The sequence below is a fragment of the Papaver somniferum genome, chromosome 3 (assembly GCF_003573695.1).
Source record: "Papaver somniferum cultivar HN1 chromosome 3, ASM357369v1, whole genome shotgun sequence".
Taxonomy (NCBI): Eukaryota; Viridiplantae; Streptophyta; class Magnoliopsida; order Ranunculales; family Papaveraceae; genus Papaver; species Papaver somniferum.
Window position 1 is genome coordinate 131142065 of NC_039360.1, and position 18411 is coordinate 131160475.

The window sequence follows — 18411 nt, forward strand, 5'->3', positions numbered from 1 at the left end:
TTCGGTATGAGTTGTAATAGTTGAGAATCTTCATCCCAACTACAACTCCGACTAGGTGGTTGAATCTCTATGTTGTATCATTTTTTTTATCAGAATGTTGGCATTCTAAATCTTTTCTAAGCCCTTATGATTTCCAATCCTGTCTGTCTGCATCTACAAATAAATAAATAGAACCCAAGAATTTAAACATAATGGCCTTGTTTGGTAAAATTTATGATTATCTATTTATGATTATAGATAATCATAAATAGATAAATGATTTTGATATAATCATTTTTAAAAAAAATTTCTCAAATAATTGATTATCTTAGAATGGTGATCTCAAAAACGAGAGGAAAGAACAATGATCTACCATTTTTTTTAGTCATATGTAGTTTTTGTGTCTCTATATTAACCGTTTAGAAAAAATAAGAAGAAAAAATTCAACTTGAATTTGTTGGAAAAAAATAATTGATTATAATAAATTTTCAAAACAACTTTTTTCTGCTTATGGAAATAATGGATTTTTTTCAATTATAATTATTATAATGGTTACCAAACACGTATAGAATCCATTATAATCTGCATAATGGATTATGGGCTGATAATCCATTAAAATAATGGTTACCACACGGCCCCACAAAAATCAGAAGAAGGAAACCTGGAAAAGAAAACACACTTGCAATCGTAACCCTTTCTAGGATTTCAAAAACAAAGCTTGATTTTCACAAGGTATTTGTTCTGTACTTGGAATCCATGTCTTACCACTCCTTAGCAATGGAAGAGCTGAAGTTGAAGTGGTGTTGATGTAGGAGAAGCAGCGGCCGTGATGATTTATATTTGATTCTCGGCGAGCTTTTTAGTCTAAAATAAGGTGTGATAACCCTACATCAAATTCTACGTATAATCAAAACAAGAAAATGATATCCCAAAATTTTATTTTATAGGGCTTATTTTTTTTATTTTGAAAAACAAGCAATGATCCGTCCATTCAATACTTTGAGCAGCATTTTTCATGACAATTTTCTGTTAATTTGGGGTACAAAGTTAACGAGTAATGAATGGGTATCGTTAACATTTCTTGGGGGTATATAAAGGAGCGTCCTTATTAAATATTGCCATTACCATCTCTAATAGAAATCACACTGTGGAAGTCAAATGACTACTCTTTCTAATCAAATTACTTTCCATTTTTTTGGTCGGCCGTTTCATACTTAATCAACAAAATTAAATTTTTCGGCCCTGTCTAACTTGTCGGTCCTGTATTTAAGATATCGGCCCTGTCAATATCCAGGGTCCATCCGAAACTGGAAACTCCTCAGTCCTCCCTCCCACGCTAGAATTTGCCTCCCAATTTAAATTACAATTTTGACCCCACAAGGAGAAAATTTACGATGGCGCCACCGAATCAAGATGAACATACTATACTTGGATGAATAACCACCACTGCAGATATACAACTCGAATTCTTCGGATTGCGTACAATTGCTTCTCTTTCGGTGGAGTAAGAAAGAGATAATGGGGTTATAAACACAGTTCCTGCCATCAGTGCCACCTTCTGCAGATATTAGAAACCGTGCTTCAGCGAGGGAGCTGATTACTTGACATATACGCTCCTCTGCCCTTCCCTTAAGCAATTGCATATCAGAATAGTATTAGTAACCGAACAAAATGCAGTTGAAGGATACAGAGACTCATCATAAAGAACAAACCTAGTCGTAGAAGCATGAGCCACGATGTTTCCACCAATAGGTTTAAATTGTTGCCCACCAAACATAGCAGAACCGTCAACTTGCGCAACGACTTGGTTAGTAATAACTACAGCAACACCAAACCTACAACAACAACATAGCAGCAGCCCACGGTGGTTATAGTTAAGAGAAAATCTTTCAAATACTAAACTGAGAAGCCCCTGTAAAAGAAGGATGTATTTCTATTTGCAGCCAACTTCTGCAGGCTCCTTAAAAATTTCGCAAGATACATTTGTTTAGCTGGCAGTTCTCCCCTTCCATAGAAACCTGTCCTATAGAGAGCTGTAGCAATATCCACAATCACGAGGGCAAACCTGTGCTCAAAAGAAAATACGTCAAGATACAGAAATTCATCTCATCCAGATAAGATTGTAGGCACATTCAACTGTATAAAGTATCATTTGATGCAGTACACCAAAGATATTAACAGCGTGTTCGTTTGGGAGAATGGGATAGACAAATAATCAAATTACAGGGTAATATGGTTCCAATAATGGGATTACAGGGAATCCATTCCTTGACTTGAGAAATTTAGTGTCCGTTTCAAGTTTTCTGCTAAAAGAATCAAGATATTATATTGTGACTTTAGCATCCTTCAAAAAAAAAAAGTTTAAAAATCAGCTTTGGGTTATTTGATCTTTAACCTCCTCAATTAAGTTTCAATAGGTTACAGTACAGATACGGGACAAGGTTTCAGAAAATTCAATTGATTCTTAAATCCCAATTGATTGGATCAAACCACAAATTGAATTGAATGTTTATCGAGTGTTAAATTCTAACTGAATATATTAGTCTTGAAAGGGCATATTAGTCATTTTTCAGTTGATTCCATTGCATGCATCTGATTAACAATGCAATCCAAATTTCAGTTTTGGGGGTAATCCCACTCCTAAAGAATCGGATTCTGAGATTTTACAGTGCGTTCGTTTGCGAGAATTGGTCAGGTTACTAGGTTTCTAAGTCTCCCAAATGAACACGCTGTAAGCTTACTTGGGAGGTTTATCTTACCCAATGAGCATAATAATATGCAATAATTAGTTCGGCTCAAGAAACTTGGTTGAACCTACGTTTGTCGTGTTACCAGTCATATGTACTCAACAGAATCTATCAAGTTTGTCTCTCACCCTAATTTGTCTCAAGTGTTGTTCAACATCATTGTTCAGAAAAATCACGAGAATGCGATCCAATACAAAAAAGTAACATACCCCGTCTCTACCATCTTCTGAGCTGGTTCAAGAAGAAGTTTTGACTGATGGGTTCCAGCATACACCACACTTGCCAAAACATAAGCACCATTTAGTATAAACCTGCTAGCATCAGCAATTCAGCATAATTAAGCCACGGTTTATGTTAAGCTAAAATGACCACAGATAGGCTTCACAAAATACCTGTCCGTAATTTGCAAGTCTTTGTGGCCTGGAAGTGCCCTTGGTATTGTTGTAATATTAAGATTGCGGTAAATAAGGATTCGATGCTCGGACTTGAATAGATTAAAAACAAAAATATATACAAAATTGTCACAGGATCAAGAGATACTGGGACTCAGGATTTCACCAATTCTTATACTCATGCGATTCAATTATTAATTCTAGACAATTAAAGCTTATATTGATAACAAATATCGACTCTTACTTTGCCAAACATAGATTTTGTAAGTATTATATGTAAATCATAAGCATGATGCATCAATAATCTCATGGATTAAGCATACATCATCAGACAAAATCACAAATAATCAATAAAAATCATAATTCCATTCATAATAGTGCAAATAGTCATAAAAGAATTAAATAAAATTACTCATGCATAAAGAGTGGTTTCCTCCATCATCCCAGTATTGGGGTTTAGCTATTCATATCAATCACGCACTCAACATATTAATTCAAAGCTCAAAGTGTAATTAAAAGAGTCAAAAGTTATAAAATAGTAGTTCTGAGACTCACAAAACACGTCCAGAAAAGAACGACAACAGAAAACTGCAGCGAACTGCGACACCTCTCTTCTGTTGTTGAGCTGCTGAAAATAAGACTGTTTTGAAGCTGCTGATAATAAGACTGTCCTGGAGAGTCTGTTCTTCGTGTTCTTGAAGCTTTTTAATGGCAGCAGCAGCAGGTGAACATTGCTGCTACTCCTTCTTCTTCGCTCCTCCTGGCTCTGTATCGACCCCAAACTCTTCATCCCCATTCTCTGACATAAAACCAACTATTTATAGGCTTTAAATCCCCTTGAAACTCGATCAAACCCCTTGGAAATCTCCATTATTCTTTACGGGTTGTTTGAAGAATAATCTTCTTCTTGTTGCGTTACAGGCTGTTTCTAGCTATTCTCTCGTCTCAAATATCTTCTAGGACTTTTACCCAACTGTTTTGATGTATATCCCACGCAAGATATCCCATAAATCTCTCAAACTAATCTCAAACCCTAAACAGAAACCGTGTGCACTGTCTTGACTTTGTGTGGATTTTCTGACTTATCCAGCCCAATTAGATGGGTCTAATCGCTTCTAACAGGTCCCTTATGTCTTGTAGAGTCCGTGGGTACCAAATTTGCCCATTTAATCGCCTCCTAGGTCGCTCATATCATTGATCCAAAACTGTTGACGCTGCTGCCTTTTTTCCCGCCAAAATCCAGTTTTGAAACTTTGAAGATGACCTCCCCCTATCCAGTTCCGGTGTCCCTTTAGTACATGCTCTGAAATGGGGTGCCCCTTAGTAATTAGGTTACCCCTTATCCAAAGTGAGAGTCTGTATAGTAATTTTCTCCCACGAGCGCAAAAACCACTTTTTAGCCAATTTCGCCGCAAAAGCTTATTTCTCCAAAAACACCTACAAAGACATAAAATAACCAAATAAGTACAAAATAGAGTACTAACAATATAAACAATTGGGACAAATTAGACACATAAATGCGTCTATCAGGTATCAATGTACATTGCTTTTCCTTAAGCCCCCCCTTGTTAAATGCTTCATGATCTACTGTAATACCTTCTTGCCTTTCTGTATGGAGTTGACTGGCACCAGTAAAACCCAATGGAACCAGCTTCGACACTGCTTCAATGATCTTATCAACTTTAGCTTCAGCAATTCATTTGTGCATGAAGTAATTATTTCCAAGGAGAGTAAGCAACAGATCGTCTTGCACAGACCAGCATCTTTAAGCTTCTTCAAATCGATTGTAGCTATCCTAGATGCCTGCAAAACGACATAAACAGAACATACCCCAAACTAGTCAAACTTTAATTTTCAAGGAAATCGTGGAAGTGGTCGAAAACCAAAGAACCAGAAATCTACGTTGTAAAAGGCGAGCGCCTTTGGCGCTTAACTAAGCGCTAGACTAGCGCCTGGAAAAAAAGGCCCCCGGGCGCCAAGTTATTCTTACATTTGTTGTTTTCTAAATCTTGGGCGCTCGCCTAGGGCCTCGCCTAGCGCCTATTATAACATAGCCAGAAGTATTCATGTTCATTCTTTGAAAATCCCCCAAAACCAATTTTCTGTTGTCATGGCACTATATTTTAATGAATTGAGTTCAGTTTGTAAACTAATTAAAAATGCATACCTCTAACTTGCATTAATGAGTTCCCAGTGTCGGAGATTTGTGCGGTAGGCTATTTTTCATCCGGCGAATGTCATGACAAAGAAGCACCATTTCCTCTTGACTTCATTCGCATCCAAGTCCTTCGGGGGCTTTTGAAGAAAGAAATTCCTTTTCTACCACTCCTCTAGGGTTGTAAGAAAAGCATCCGAGTTTTCATCCGCATCCTGTAAAATTTAGATCAATCCAAAATTAAGATTTGAGGGATTTCCGTTAACTATGAAAATCGTCGTGCTTAGAACATGATAAGTGAGCCAGTTGTCAACACGATCACACCATGTCTGTATATTCAGTAACCAACATAGAACATTGAATCTCCTAAAATTGTATTCTAACAATAAATCACATACAGATAACGAAATTGAAATAGAGGATTGAGCCAGTCCACTACAAACTCATGTACTACACAAACAGAGCAAACAAACCCATTCAAAAAAAAAAACTTGCCGGATGTAGGATTTAGAAACTACCCAAGTTTCTAAAAATCAGAAGGAAAGAAAAAAACACAACCTGCTACACGAAACCAAGGAAAATTAGATCTAAACTGCAACATCATCTATTTCTATAAATACGCGGACACCATCATCAAATCAACTTAACCCTAAAATCCCACCCCACCCCAGAGAGAGAGAGAGAAATTTGGGAATTCACAAAAAATCAAATCACCTGAAAACTGGAATACGGAAAAACACCATCTCGTCGCTTGAAATTGGTAAATCAGATAAAGATCAGAGTGCGTGATTAAACCCATCCCCATCAACTAAACCCAATATCCCACACAAGAATCAATAACACATTCAGAAGGAATTAGGAATTTGAAAAAGATCATCTCCTGGAATTGGGAAATCAGAAGAAGAACATCTCGTCTCGTGAAATTGGGAGTTCTTCAAATTGGGGGTAATCAGGAGCACCGGATTCGTGGATGAATTCACAGCAACAACATCATCAACCAAACATCACAGGTACCTTTTTCTATCATGGGGTTCTTAAGATCGGTCTTGAAAAACCTAGGGTTTCACCAATTTACTTATTCGTTATTACTTTCTTCAACAAGAAAAAAATTAGGGTTTGAAGATGGGAAATTGTCATCTCTCTTTTCTTTATCCAAGTTGTTGTTTTCTTCTTCTTCGCTGAAGAAATCTACTAGCATTTACATAGGCTCTGAGTATCCTAAAGTGGTAGAAGAAAATGATCTTTTGAGTTACTTGTATCTCCGCAAGGACAGTAATCTAATTCCGGTTTTAACTGGATCGAAGCCGCTGTTTAATGAGAAAGTTCGTTTCACACATTGGGCTTTTTACAGAATGAATTTGACAAAACCCCAATACTGGCCTCCACCACCAGTAACACCAGCAAACGAAAAGTACATTGTTACTCATCGCCCAGCCAAGAAAAACTGGTACAGATTAACTACTGATGCATCCTTATCCAAGAAGAAGGAAGATCCAACTCCATCTCGTCGAAAAGTAGTTCCCAGGACAGGGTGTGGATGGATGGTTAGAAACTGTTCTTTGGAACCAGTTTGCACTGGCGAACACATGGTATCCGATGACCCAGCAGAAGAGATCGATTTCTATGAGTTGTTAACAGTTGAAAGAGCTTCTCAAGAGATGGGGCCAGATTGGCTACCACTTGAAATTTCAACCGATAATAGGTTCGTGATAAAAATATTGGATGACGATAGAATATTGGATGACGATAGACTACGACCTCACATACATGACATGGATGCCCTATTACAGTTGAACTTGTATGAGAAGAAATATCTGGTCCTATACCAAAGCATTATGAAATCTATTGACGCGCAGATCGTAAACTCAAATGAGAGACGGAACTGGGATCATCACATCAGCTTCACACCTCTGCCAAGGGAAGCCAACTTCGCAACTGACTATCTCGCCAACAGTGTCAAGGTAAATGGGACTTGCAAAATCACCAGGCCCAGGGAGAACATGTCGATTATCGACCCAGATCAGCTTCATTTCTTGCTTAACCACATTCTAGGCAGGGACCGCATTGGCGGATTCGTACAGATGGATCATAAAGCTGCAGTGCAACGTTCTGAGTTTGCCAAGAGATTGAAGACAGCAGCGTTGAAGATAAATGAGGTTCCTCCTGAACCCAGAAAACTACAAGCACAGAAGTGAAATGAGTTTCCGCATCTAGCAGAAGATGAAGTAACACTACAAGGAAGTTTCACCCTCAGCTATGGTGGAAGCTATTGATTTTGCACTAAGCAAACTAAACTCTAGTGCTATTAGATTCGCTCACATATCTAGTCACTCTACTTTACTTCAAAACTTAAATTGGAAAGTTCCTAACCTTCAACTGCTTTTTGGATGCCTTACCGGTCTATTCATATTCCCACTGTTAAGGATAACTAGAAATAACATTCATCAAACTTTGGGGGTTCATCATGGTGCTAGATATGCCCAGATGGCCACCTGTTGTACCAGTGAGTCTGTTGCTCTGTTGAGCACTTTCTTTGTTTTTCTATTAAAAACAAGGTCACTCTTAGAATATTATTAGCATAATTGTTTCCTAATCTACATCTAGCTGAATGATTGTAATGTGTTTCCTTCTCTACTAGATATACTGTGTTGTCATTCCTAGAATATTATTAGTATAATTGTTATAATGTAGAAACTTCTAAGCTTCGAATGGCGAATTCTACTAGAATAAGCAAATCAAAATTTAGTGAATGCTGTTGAATTTGAGCTACTCGTTCGATGTTAGACTTAGTATAAAAAACAGTGAAAAAGATACCTGATAGACACCCAAAAATTTTGCCAGCCAAGTTGGGCTTCTTGCACTGATTGAATCTGCTGCCACTTCACCCTTAATTTCCAATATCGTACTCCCTGGCATGTTTTCACCACTCCATGCTGCATCAAGGTTCAGTACAATCGGGAACTGACTTTCTCAATTTGCCCTCCGCACATGTATTCCAGGTTCCAAAGGATTGGCCTGGGCATTTAAACTTAAGCTAGATAAAAGATGTGGCCCTGGGGTGTTATGATTTGGAATGAATCCACCTGCTCACCACTTCCTTCCAGCTTGCAATTTTTTATCACATCTTGATCTGTAAGTACGGAGTCAAAACTGGGAGAATCTTTACCACCTTGCCTGGAAGTTGAGTTTGTTGATACAAGCTTATCTGCAGTACTTATAGACTCCTCCATATATTCTTGTATAGAGCTGTTGAGCCCTTCCTGGTGTCTGTTGTTCTATAATTTTGCTGCAGGAATCAGTCGCTGGTCCCACACATACGAATGGAAGAGCAACTGCACTCTCAATCGATTAATTTCAAGTATATTCGTCGCTATCTCGGTTTGTAGTCACTGAACCGGATTGACCTCTTTCTTTACCCATTCTGGATTTCCGTAGCTGAAATCAAGTTTTGAGGGTGGAAGGTCTACTGAGTGAACGTCAATCAACGCATATCGAAACCAAGCGACAATGTTATGGAACCTGCGTGTGCACAATATAGTGGAACTGGGTGAATGAGGATCAGTGTGAGAAAACACCAAACTTCTCTTGGGAAAAGTTACATTTTATCCAACTGCTTTATCTACTCATAAAGATCTTAAAATAGTATCTCCACTCAATATTCAGTCAATAGAATCTAACATATTTTAGAAAATTCAAAAAGCATCATCCTACAGGCATGAATGTGAAAACTAATGCACCCGTCAAAGAAAAATTTCGGCTCCATAATGTGTCCATATAAAAAAGATCCTATCACTAATCCAGATCAAAGGTATATGTACCCTATCAGATTGACAGATTCCAGTGAATGGGTATAGGCAATTTAGATGTGTTACGCTCAAGTTGTGGATTGCATTGAAGTCTACAAGACTACAAGACCCAGACAATATTCTGACAAATTAAGAAAATAGAGTTATAGAACTTACAGTACAACCCAATGACTTGGGGCACTCTTGAAAGAACATAAGTGTCTTCACCTATTTCCTTACTCCCTGCCCAACACTCCCATGTGCTTCAAATGAAATGTTTCCTGTATAAAAGAAGTGAGAAAATAAGAAGAAAAGTTCAAGGAAAACAAAGAAAAACCCCGTCCATATCTACGAAATATGGATCTAAACATGTGCCTCATTATCCAAATTCCAACACAGGTATGAAATGTTAGACACAGTATCTGCAGATACTGACAATCCATGATGAAATGTTTGGTTTGAGTTTAATTTTATCTTTTTAAATTACTTTAGAAGGTATATTAAAGATCTTTCCTCCCATGTACGTTAAACTGATGAGTGATAGCAGAATGTAAACGGTAACAACCTGCTGCCATATGATCTCTAAACTTGATAGCCAGTTGATACACATGAGCTCCTCCGAGGATAAGAAAATGGGGCTTCTCAATTTTAGAAATCATCCACCGGCTGGAAACATTTTTCTTACAAGTAACTCCTTTAACAACAATACTAGAAGAAAGAAAGGAAAAGGTAATGTCAGTGTAAAATAAAACAGAAATTCTTCTTATTCTTATTTGTGTATATCATCATATGGGCAATTTTAGATTCTAGTAGTTGCGGAAAAATGAGTTTGGCAATGGACAAAGGTATGTTTTTTAGTCAGTTTGCCATCAAATGTCTAATGTGAATATTTTACAATAATTTGCACTTAGTGTCTGAAATGAAATATGGAATCTCATTATACATAAACAAGATCTCCTCTAAAACAGCCTTGCATTTGAAGCTAATTCCTAATTCATACGCTTATGCACCTACCTATCTAGGCCGTCTGCGCTACAATTCAAAAAAAAAAAAAAAATTACAAAGAAAACTCATTTTTCCATAACTACTAGCTCAGTTGTTTTTCACTAGTTAAAGGGCATTCTGATACAATCAAATCAACTACATAAGCTCATCGACTAATGTCTACTCCGAATTGATCATAAAATTGCATTCCCAAATTCTACCAGAAACATCTCAGAATCCAAAATCAAAATTCATACATATCAAAAATCACCACCACAGATCAAATTCATACCTAACAAACCAAAAATCACTAGTCTTTTAAGTGGAGAATCTTCACACTACCAATCAAATTTGATAATTTTAAAATTCATCTCCATACATCAGATTCAGCTTCACATCTCACACGATCTTCTTCGTAAACACAGATTTCAGTTCAATTCGACTGCACTTATATGTCCATTCAAACGATATGAGCTTGTCTTCTCAGATCTTCTTCAATATCATCTCCATTTACTGAACAGTTTTCATTTTGGCTATCATTGATTTCCAAGCATATTTCTCTGGCAGATGGTTTTTGTGATTAGATAGGCGTACGTTGAGATCGAGTAATCCTCCTGGGGTATTGATTTGGAGTAGGTATGCCATTTCAGACGGCGGTGGTGGTGGCGGCGGCACGGGAAATGTTTTTTGAGTGAAAAGGCAAAGAAGAGGATAAGTCGAGGGTGGTGGAGAGAGAGAGTAACGTAGATGTAAACCACAGAAGATGAACTGAAATTACTCATTTACCCTTTAGAAGGCAGCATTCAAACCCATTCCTCGAGGACCTTCCAAGCCTGTGTGAGTGAGGCACCGAGGCCTTGGCCCCAAGTTTGCTATCTCACCATCACCTCAAAATGAGAATTGTTTTGTTTCAAGAAAAATGGTACTTCCAGAAAGTATGTTATGTGAGGAGGGCGAAGTAGACAACACGTGGAAAGAAACTGCAGGATCCGACAATTAGAAGTGGAAGTTTTTTTTTTCTCAAAGGAGAAAGGACTCTACAGAGTCCATGTTATTAAACTATCTCGGACATTGAGGTTTGCAATGATATAAAAGGGTGGAAAATTTTCATCCCACAAGTTATTTACATGGTTGTGCATTGTATATTGGCTCAAAGAATGCGCCAAATTGTTAGCACTCTTCGGGACATATTGGAACTTTACATTTACAAAAGGCTAAACAACATCTCTAATCTGTAAAACCACAGATAATATACTCCATGGGATGTTCCCTTGTGTCACCTAGAACAGCATCAGTCACGTTGGAAGCATCACCTTCTATTATAATGTTGCTGAAATGTAGACGTTTTCCCAACTCCATTCCCAACCCACAAGCATTAGTTTCAGCGAACAACGGAGATGCGGCATCAAAAATGATTGTGCCACACCCTAAAAACATCCTATTGTGATCCCTCGCCACAGCACCTGCCGCACCATTATTTGGGATAAAAGCAGCATATACATTAATTTAAATGTAATTTATATCTGGAGGAGTCCAAATGTCGTTCCTACAAGGCTGGATATTGATACTTCTGTTTTTCTCGGCTTCAGTCAAACACATAACACATATTGAGATCATGATATGCATTCTTTATTATCAGTGTCTCCGAGAAAGTTTCTATTGAGAATACAATTGTCTCCGAGAAAGTTTCTATTGAGAATACAATGTCATTTATCATCTTCCACAGGTTTCAGATAATACATAATCTGAAAATGAAACTATTTTCTATATCTTCTTCCATCCAACTTTGAAGAATATGTTTAATGTTGACCTCATCAGAATTATAAGACAAATCCAATTGGATCTATTAAATAACATTCTTGTTCTTGGGCAATCAAATAATATATGGGAGATAGTTTCCTCTTGAACATGACAGAAAGTGCATGTGTATCAATATTGAGGATGAACCTGTTGATATTGTGTTTCACCGCTATTTCATTATTAATCACCTTCCAGAAATAGATATGAATCTTCGAAATCAGATTAAAATAAGACCAAAACCTTGTGATGGTCCATAGAGGTGAAGCGGGAGAAAGACCGCTTCAAAAAGGCGTAGGTGCTAACGAGCGAAGAAAACCTCCAGAATTAAAAGGCTACCATAAAGCATGCAAGAAAATTGTGTCACACATGAATGGAAGGGCCTATGAGGACTTCTACCGAAACCTAGGCACAGAAGAGGTGAAGAAGGAAATCTACAAGATTTTCCGTATGCGGGAAAATAAAACACGAGACTTACTCAAGGTCAAATGCGTTAAGGCGGCTGACGGTCGAGTTTTGGTGGAAGTGATAGACGCATTTATGTGTCTATTTTGTCCTCAATGTCTGTATTGTTGGAACTCTATTTTTGTACTAATATTGTGTTTTTATGTATTTTTAGGAAATAAACATTTTTGGAAAATTCGGCTCGAAAAGTTGATTTTGTCACCCGGAGGACAAGTGTTATTCGGACTCTCGCTTTTGGATAAGGGGTAACCTAATTACTAAGGGGGACCCCCAAGGTCACCCCAAGGCAACTGCTATTCGCACCCCAGTTCTGGTTAGGGGGGGACATCTTCTTCCCAAATTCAAAAACCAAAATTGGCGGGATTTTTTTTTATCAACTGGCAGATTTAGGGTTGGCAGTTTGGACGGGATTAAAGGAGACTCAACGACCCAAATTGATTGGGTTTGTTCCTAGGGCCTAGACAGAGCTGGTATGGGTGTTCAAATCGAGTTAGATTGGGTTGGGTAATTGTGGGATGCGAAAACAGGGAAGTTGAGTTATTCTCGGCATTTTCTTGTTTATATGGAAGTTACGTGACCAAATGGGTAAGAAGTTATCATGTTTGATTTGAATACATACTATGAAGATTTGGAGAGGTTAAAACAAGCCAGTAGACGCGTGCATGGAAAGAAAATTTCTTGGGAATATTTTCATTCACTGCCGAGTAATGGGAAGATTTTTTGGATTAATGAGAAGTTATTCTTGGTCCAAAGGTTATAAATATAACTCTTGGGTTAGAATAGAGGGTGTCGAGAGTTGGGAGGAGAAGAGAGGAAGTTGCATAGGAAGAATCACGAATTCTCTTTGCTGCTGCTGCTGTTCGTGATGAAGATGAAGAACATGAAGAACGGACTCGCAAGGGCAGTGGTTTATCAACAGTGAGAAAGACTCACAGGCGTGGGTCGTAGGTGTGGGTCTTAGAACCACAGCGACAATAGCACTTCTCTTTTATCGTTCATTTGTGACGCTTACTGTGGGTCGCAGATTACAGTTTTACACCATTTTCTCCTTTTCTCTTCATTGTAAACACCATTTGAGCAATAAATAAATATTTTGAGCGTGTTTTTATCATGATGAGCTAAACCCAACACTGGGACGACGGAGGAGACCGAGCTTCATACATGGGTAATGTAATTAATTCTTTTTAAGACTTTTGCATTAAAAATTAATTGAAATATGATTTGATTAAATTGGATGTTATTTGATTAGATGGGTCATGCTTAGCTTAGGTGATTTGATGTTCCATGCTTAACATTTACAACCAATTTTTTGAGAATCTACTTTGGCAAAATAAGAGTCCATATAACTTATGTTTTGAGCGATTATTGTCAAGAATAATTCACTGAGCCCTATTTTATGAAGATTGGCCGAATCATTAGTCCCGGTACTCTTGCCCATATTGTTAATATTTTTTGTATATATTTTTATTTTTAAATCTTTACAAGTCCGAGCAACGAACTTTTACTACCACTTTCAAAACTATAACAGGAAGATGCGGAGATAAAGGCATGATGGAAGGACTATTTCGCCGAACTCTTCAATGCGGGTGGCGACAACCCAACTGTAAACCTGGAGGACCATGGTGAACCCGTAGACCCGTCCAAGGAGTTCATTCGTCCCATCTATGAAATTGAAATCAAAAAGGCGCTAAAAGGAACAAAGAGGGGGGAGGCGTTGGGACCTTGGACAAACCTTTCAGATTGTGAATCAATGTTCATAACTTGAGCGAAGGTTACTTTTGATGTGGAAAACCAAGCTTATTTAGCGGAGGTTAGTTTGGATGTGGCAAACCTGTCAGATTGTGAATCAATGTTCGACGAGGAGTCCTGAGGTTTGGATGTGGTAGAGACAACCGCGAATCCAGGTATAGTAGATATTGACCTATCAATACTGAAAGGTTTATCGGGCAAGGCAATAGTATGGGATACTTTAATAGAAGTTATGAAAGAGAGGCACCTTCATCAGCAAGAAAAGTAGTCTCCAATACCAAGTGATATGCTGCAAAACACCATACTAAAAACATGTTTAACTTTTTTTTTCCGCTCATCGCCATTGGCGCCCTTTAGCAAGATCTGAAAATAAAATTTCCACTCAAATGAAACACCATTTTCAGTGAACAAAATCTAACATATTAAATAATTCAAAAAAGCATCATCCTAGAGGCATGAATGGGAAAACTGTTCAGTGAGTTGGAGCTTTCTTTTTCAAGTACTTCACAAATATGGTTTTTCAAATTCATGGTGTCAATGGATGCAAACTCTTTTTGAATCAGCTAGAATATTAGTGATGATTAATGGAGGTACACAAGGTTTCTTCTCAGTAGGTAGAGGGCTCAGACAACGAGACCATCTGTCTTCAATTCTCTTTGCCATAATGGAAGATGTGCTTAGTAGATGCATTCATAAAATGGTGGAGGAAGGCTCATTAGATCCAATGGTGTTTAGAAGAGGTATTCATCCAACTCAATTGTTTTTTTGCAGATGATGTGCTCTTTTTCTGTGATGGTGCAAAGAAAAATGTTACAAATCTTCTTAATTTGTTGGAGAAGTATCAGAAGGGTACAAGGAAAATTATTAACAAAAATAAAAGTAAGCTCTTTATAAATGACACTTCAACACTTAGAAGAACTCAAATAAGGGATTTAATGCAAATGGATTTGAGAGTATTCTTTCTCCTGGAAAAGTTAAAATATCTACGATATGACCTATGGTGGAAGTGTTTCAGAAGAAACTAGCAGTTTGGAAAGGGAAGTTACTATCATTCCAAGATAGACTAGTACTTGTCAAGTAAGTTTTGTGCAACATTCCAATATATAATATGAGTGTTTATAAATGGCCTTCTTCTGCAATTAAAACTTGTGAAAAGATCATAAGAAATTTTCTTTGGTCTGGGGATGTAGAAGTGAGAAAAAATAAAACTCTATCATGGAAAAAAAGTGTGTACTTCCTTTAGTGAAGGTGGTCTTGAAGTCCAAAGATTTGAATTTCATTAACAAAGCTCTTATAGTGAAGATGATGTGGAAAATCATAAATTCAGAAGATGAATGGCCATTATTCATTAAGGCTAAATTCAAAAATTCAAATGGACAGTGGAATGAAAATTTGCAGCTTTCTTCTATTTGGCCTGGTCTGAAGTGGGCTTGGAATGTGTTAAAAGATAACTTCAAATGGTGCATTGGCAATGGTCAAAATGTGAATGTCTGGTTTGACAATTGGATTTATGAAACTCCTCTAATAGATCAAACTGAAGTGACTCATTATATGAGGAATAATATGAAAATGAAGGTAGTTGATCTTATACAAGATGGCAATTGGAGCATTCCTCAAGAACTGCAACAATTATTTCATTCTTTCAGCTTACCTGACATAGGAGGGGGACAAGATAAACTTTTTTAGACTGGCACTTGGAATGGTAAGTTCACCACTTCTTCAGTCATTTCTCTTTTAAGACATAAAGAACCTAAAATGCATTGTTCTACAAAAAAATGGAATTCTTATCAACATCCAAGTACTTCAAGTAATATTTGGAAAATATTTCAGGGAGTCTTTATTGATGATTCAGTTATGGTTGATAGATATTATAGGTTAGCATCAAGATGGTGCATCTGTGAAAATGAACAAGATAGCATGAATCATCTTCCGTGGCATTGTAGTTTTAGTGTCAAAATCTGGAGATGGATATGCTCTATATTTGGTTTTAGTATGCCTGTTGCTTTTGATGATATTTTGACAAATGCAATAAATTGTAGTCCTCTAATTAGAGAGACTTGGATAACTGCAGCATTTTCTGTTATTAAAGAATTGTGATTTCAAAAAGAATAAAAGAATATTTGAAGATATTATATCAATTGCGAAGCAATTCAAAACCAAAATAAAGAAGATGGTTTTTGAAGGTGGATACAGAATGATTATCAATAAGTGGAACCAGAACTATGATCTACAAATAATTGCCTTCGTTAATCTTAGTGTAAGACACGGTAAATTTCGGTGTATCAAGACTTGTTACTGGAATCCTCCTCCTTTTGAATATCTTATGTTCTGTTGTGATGGCTCATCATTTGGTAACCCGGGAGAAGCTGGTTTTAGTGTTGTAGTGAGAGATCATACATGTCAAGTGCTTGGAGTCTTATCTGGGGGTATATGTATTGGCATAAATTACATTGCAGAAGTGTATGGAGTGGTATATGCATCAGAATTAGAAGTGGCATGGGGCATGGAAAAAATTGTCTTATTTTCAGATTCAAAGACAGTGATTGGGGAAAGGTTCCTTGATTTCTTCACATCAGAATTAGAAGTGGAATGGGGCATGGAAAAAAATTGTCTTATGTTTAGATTCAAAGACAGTGATTGGGGAAAGGTTCCTTGGTTTCTTCACATGAGATGGATGAAAGCAACAAATATCATATCATATATATGCATAGTTTCAGGGAAACAAATTTTTCTGCTGATCCTGCAGCTAAAAAAGGTGCCAATTTAGGGCTGGTGAAAGGCAAATCATCATGGGGAAACCTTCCTTCTTAAAAAGAACTGAACTACCAGGAGTGACATACTACAGATTCTGCTGAAGGGGAGTTTCATTTTTTCCATTAAGTTTCAAATGTAATTGAATCCACAACTTTTTCTCATCCACAACTTTTTCTCTTTTCTGGGCCTGTACAAGTGGGATGCTTGTGGTGGGTTATTTTTGCTCTTGTAATCTCAATTTTAGAACAATTTTTTGGGGACCATGGTTTTTTTTGGGACCATGATTCTATTTTTAGTAAGATATTTAGAAGTAAATCTAGGTCACCCCTTATCTAGATATTTATATTAATACCTAAACTACCCTCCTAATTAATTTTGGGCAATGATTAGTGAAATCATTAGTGAAATCATTAAGCTAAAGAAGTAGAATTATTGAGAGAGTAAAGTTAGAGAAGATGAAGATGAAAAACATGGAAAATAATTTTTTTTCCAACTCACTAAGCTTGAGTATTCAAGTGATGATAGCTCATCTGATTCTTCATCTCCATCCTCTCCTAGAGTATTTGTTAATCGTCGCAATGATCTAGATATGAGTTATTTCTTAGATGGTGAATGTATTCTTCCACGAACTCAATCTCAAGATGAAAATGATGGATTTTACCAACCATAACCGAAGGAAGAATATTTGGGTACCCAAGTATGCTTCAAACTTAGATAATGGTGGTTGAATTGGTCCAAATATTCATAAAACTATAAATTTTTATAAAAAAATCCTGCAGGTTCAGGTAGTTCGGCTACCAAGTGTGAAGAACAGGTAACCGAACACGGAGTTCGGTTAATAAATGTCAAGAACATATAACCGAACACAAAGTTCGGTTTCTTTCTTCAAACACGCAGGTAGCCGAACTTTAGTAATAAGATATACAGAGGTATGTTCTGTTAGTTCGCAAACTTCAACGCAACCAAGTTCCCAACCGAACTGGAGGTTAAAAGTAACCTAGTGTTAGAAGTTCGGTTGGTTCGCAAACTTCAACATATTTTACGAATCAACCGAACTGGGCTTATATATGCATATATGCAATTAGGCAAACGTTTGGTTACTACGAAATATATTTCTTGGCGAATTAGGTAGAGTTCGGTTACGAAGTTTCAAAGGTAGAGTTCGGTTACAAAGAAAACTTAACATTTTTGCGAACGGACCGAACTTTTGGACTTCTCATTATTTTCGTAAACTAAAGTTCGGTGATATTATTTTGCGAAGGAACCGAACTTATGGACTTGTGTTCTTCTAATACAAGGAGTTCGGTTAAAAGTATTTTTGCGAATCAACCGAACTCTGAGTTCGGTTAAGAAAAAATTAACTCGTGATAACCGAACTTTTTGCGACGAAACCGAACGTTTTGCGACGTAACCGAACTAAAAGTTCGGCTGAGACTTGTTTTTTGCGACGTAACCGAACTTTTCTCTGAAAAAAACCTCCATTAAACCTCTCTGCAACTTCCATTTTCAACTCATTTTGATGATTACTTTTCATTTATTCAACAAAAAACGAATGACAAGTAATGGGTTTGTGTGAATATCTTTGTTAATGTTTTAAATTAAGC

The 18411-nt window shown here is 37.1% G+C and overlaps 1 protein-coding gene and 1 long non-coding RNA gene across 2 annotated transcripts; one reads left to right on the forward strand and one right to left on the reverse strand.

Annotated features, from left to right (window-relative positions):
- Positions 1-4514: 4514 nt before the first annotated feature.
- LOC113361637 lies at positions 4515-5481 on the reverse strand. Its single transcript, XR_003365241.1, has 3 exons — positions 5286-5481; positions 4715-4921; positions 4515-4555 (listed from the first exon to the last, which is right to left on the reverse strand). It is a non-coding gene; the product is annotated as an uncharacterized LOC113361637 (long non-coding RNA).
- Positions 5482-15268: 9787 nt separating this feature from the next.
- Positions 15269-15739, forward strand: LOC113359990. Its single transcript, XM_026603544.1, has one exon. It carries the CDS (start codon positions 15269-15271, stop codon positions 15737-15739), a length of 471 nt encoding a protein of 156 aa, XP_026459329.1.
- The last annotated feature ends 2672 nt before the right edge of the window (positions 15740-18411 follow it).

Coding starts and splice junctions, on each gene's coding strand:
- LOC113359990 (XM_026603544.1), top strand. CDS start 15,269: ATGGAAAAAAAGTGTGTACTTCCTTTAGTGAAGGTGGTCTTGAAGTCC.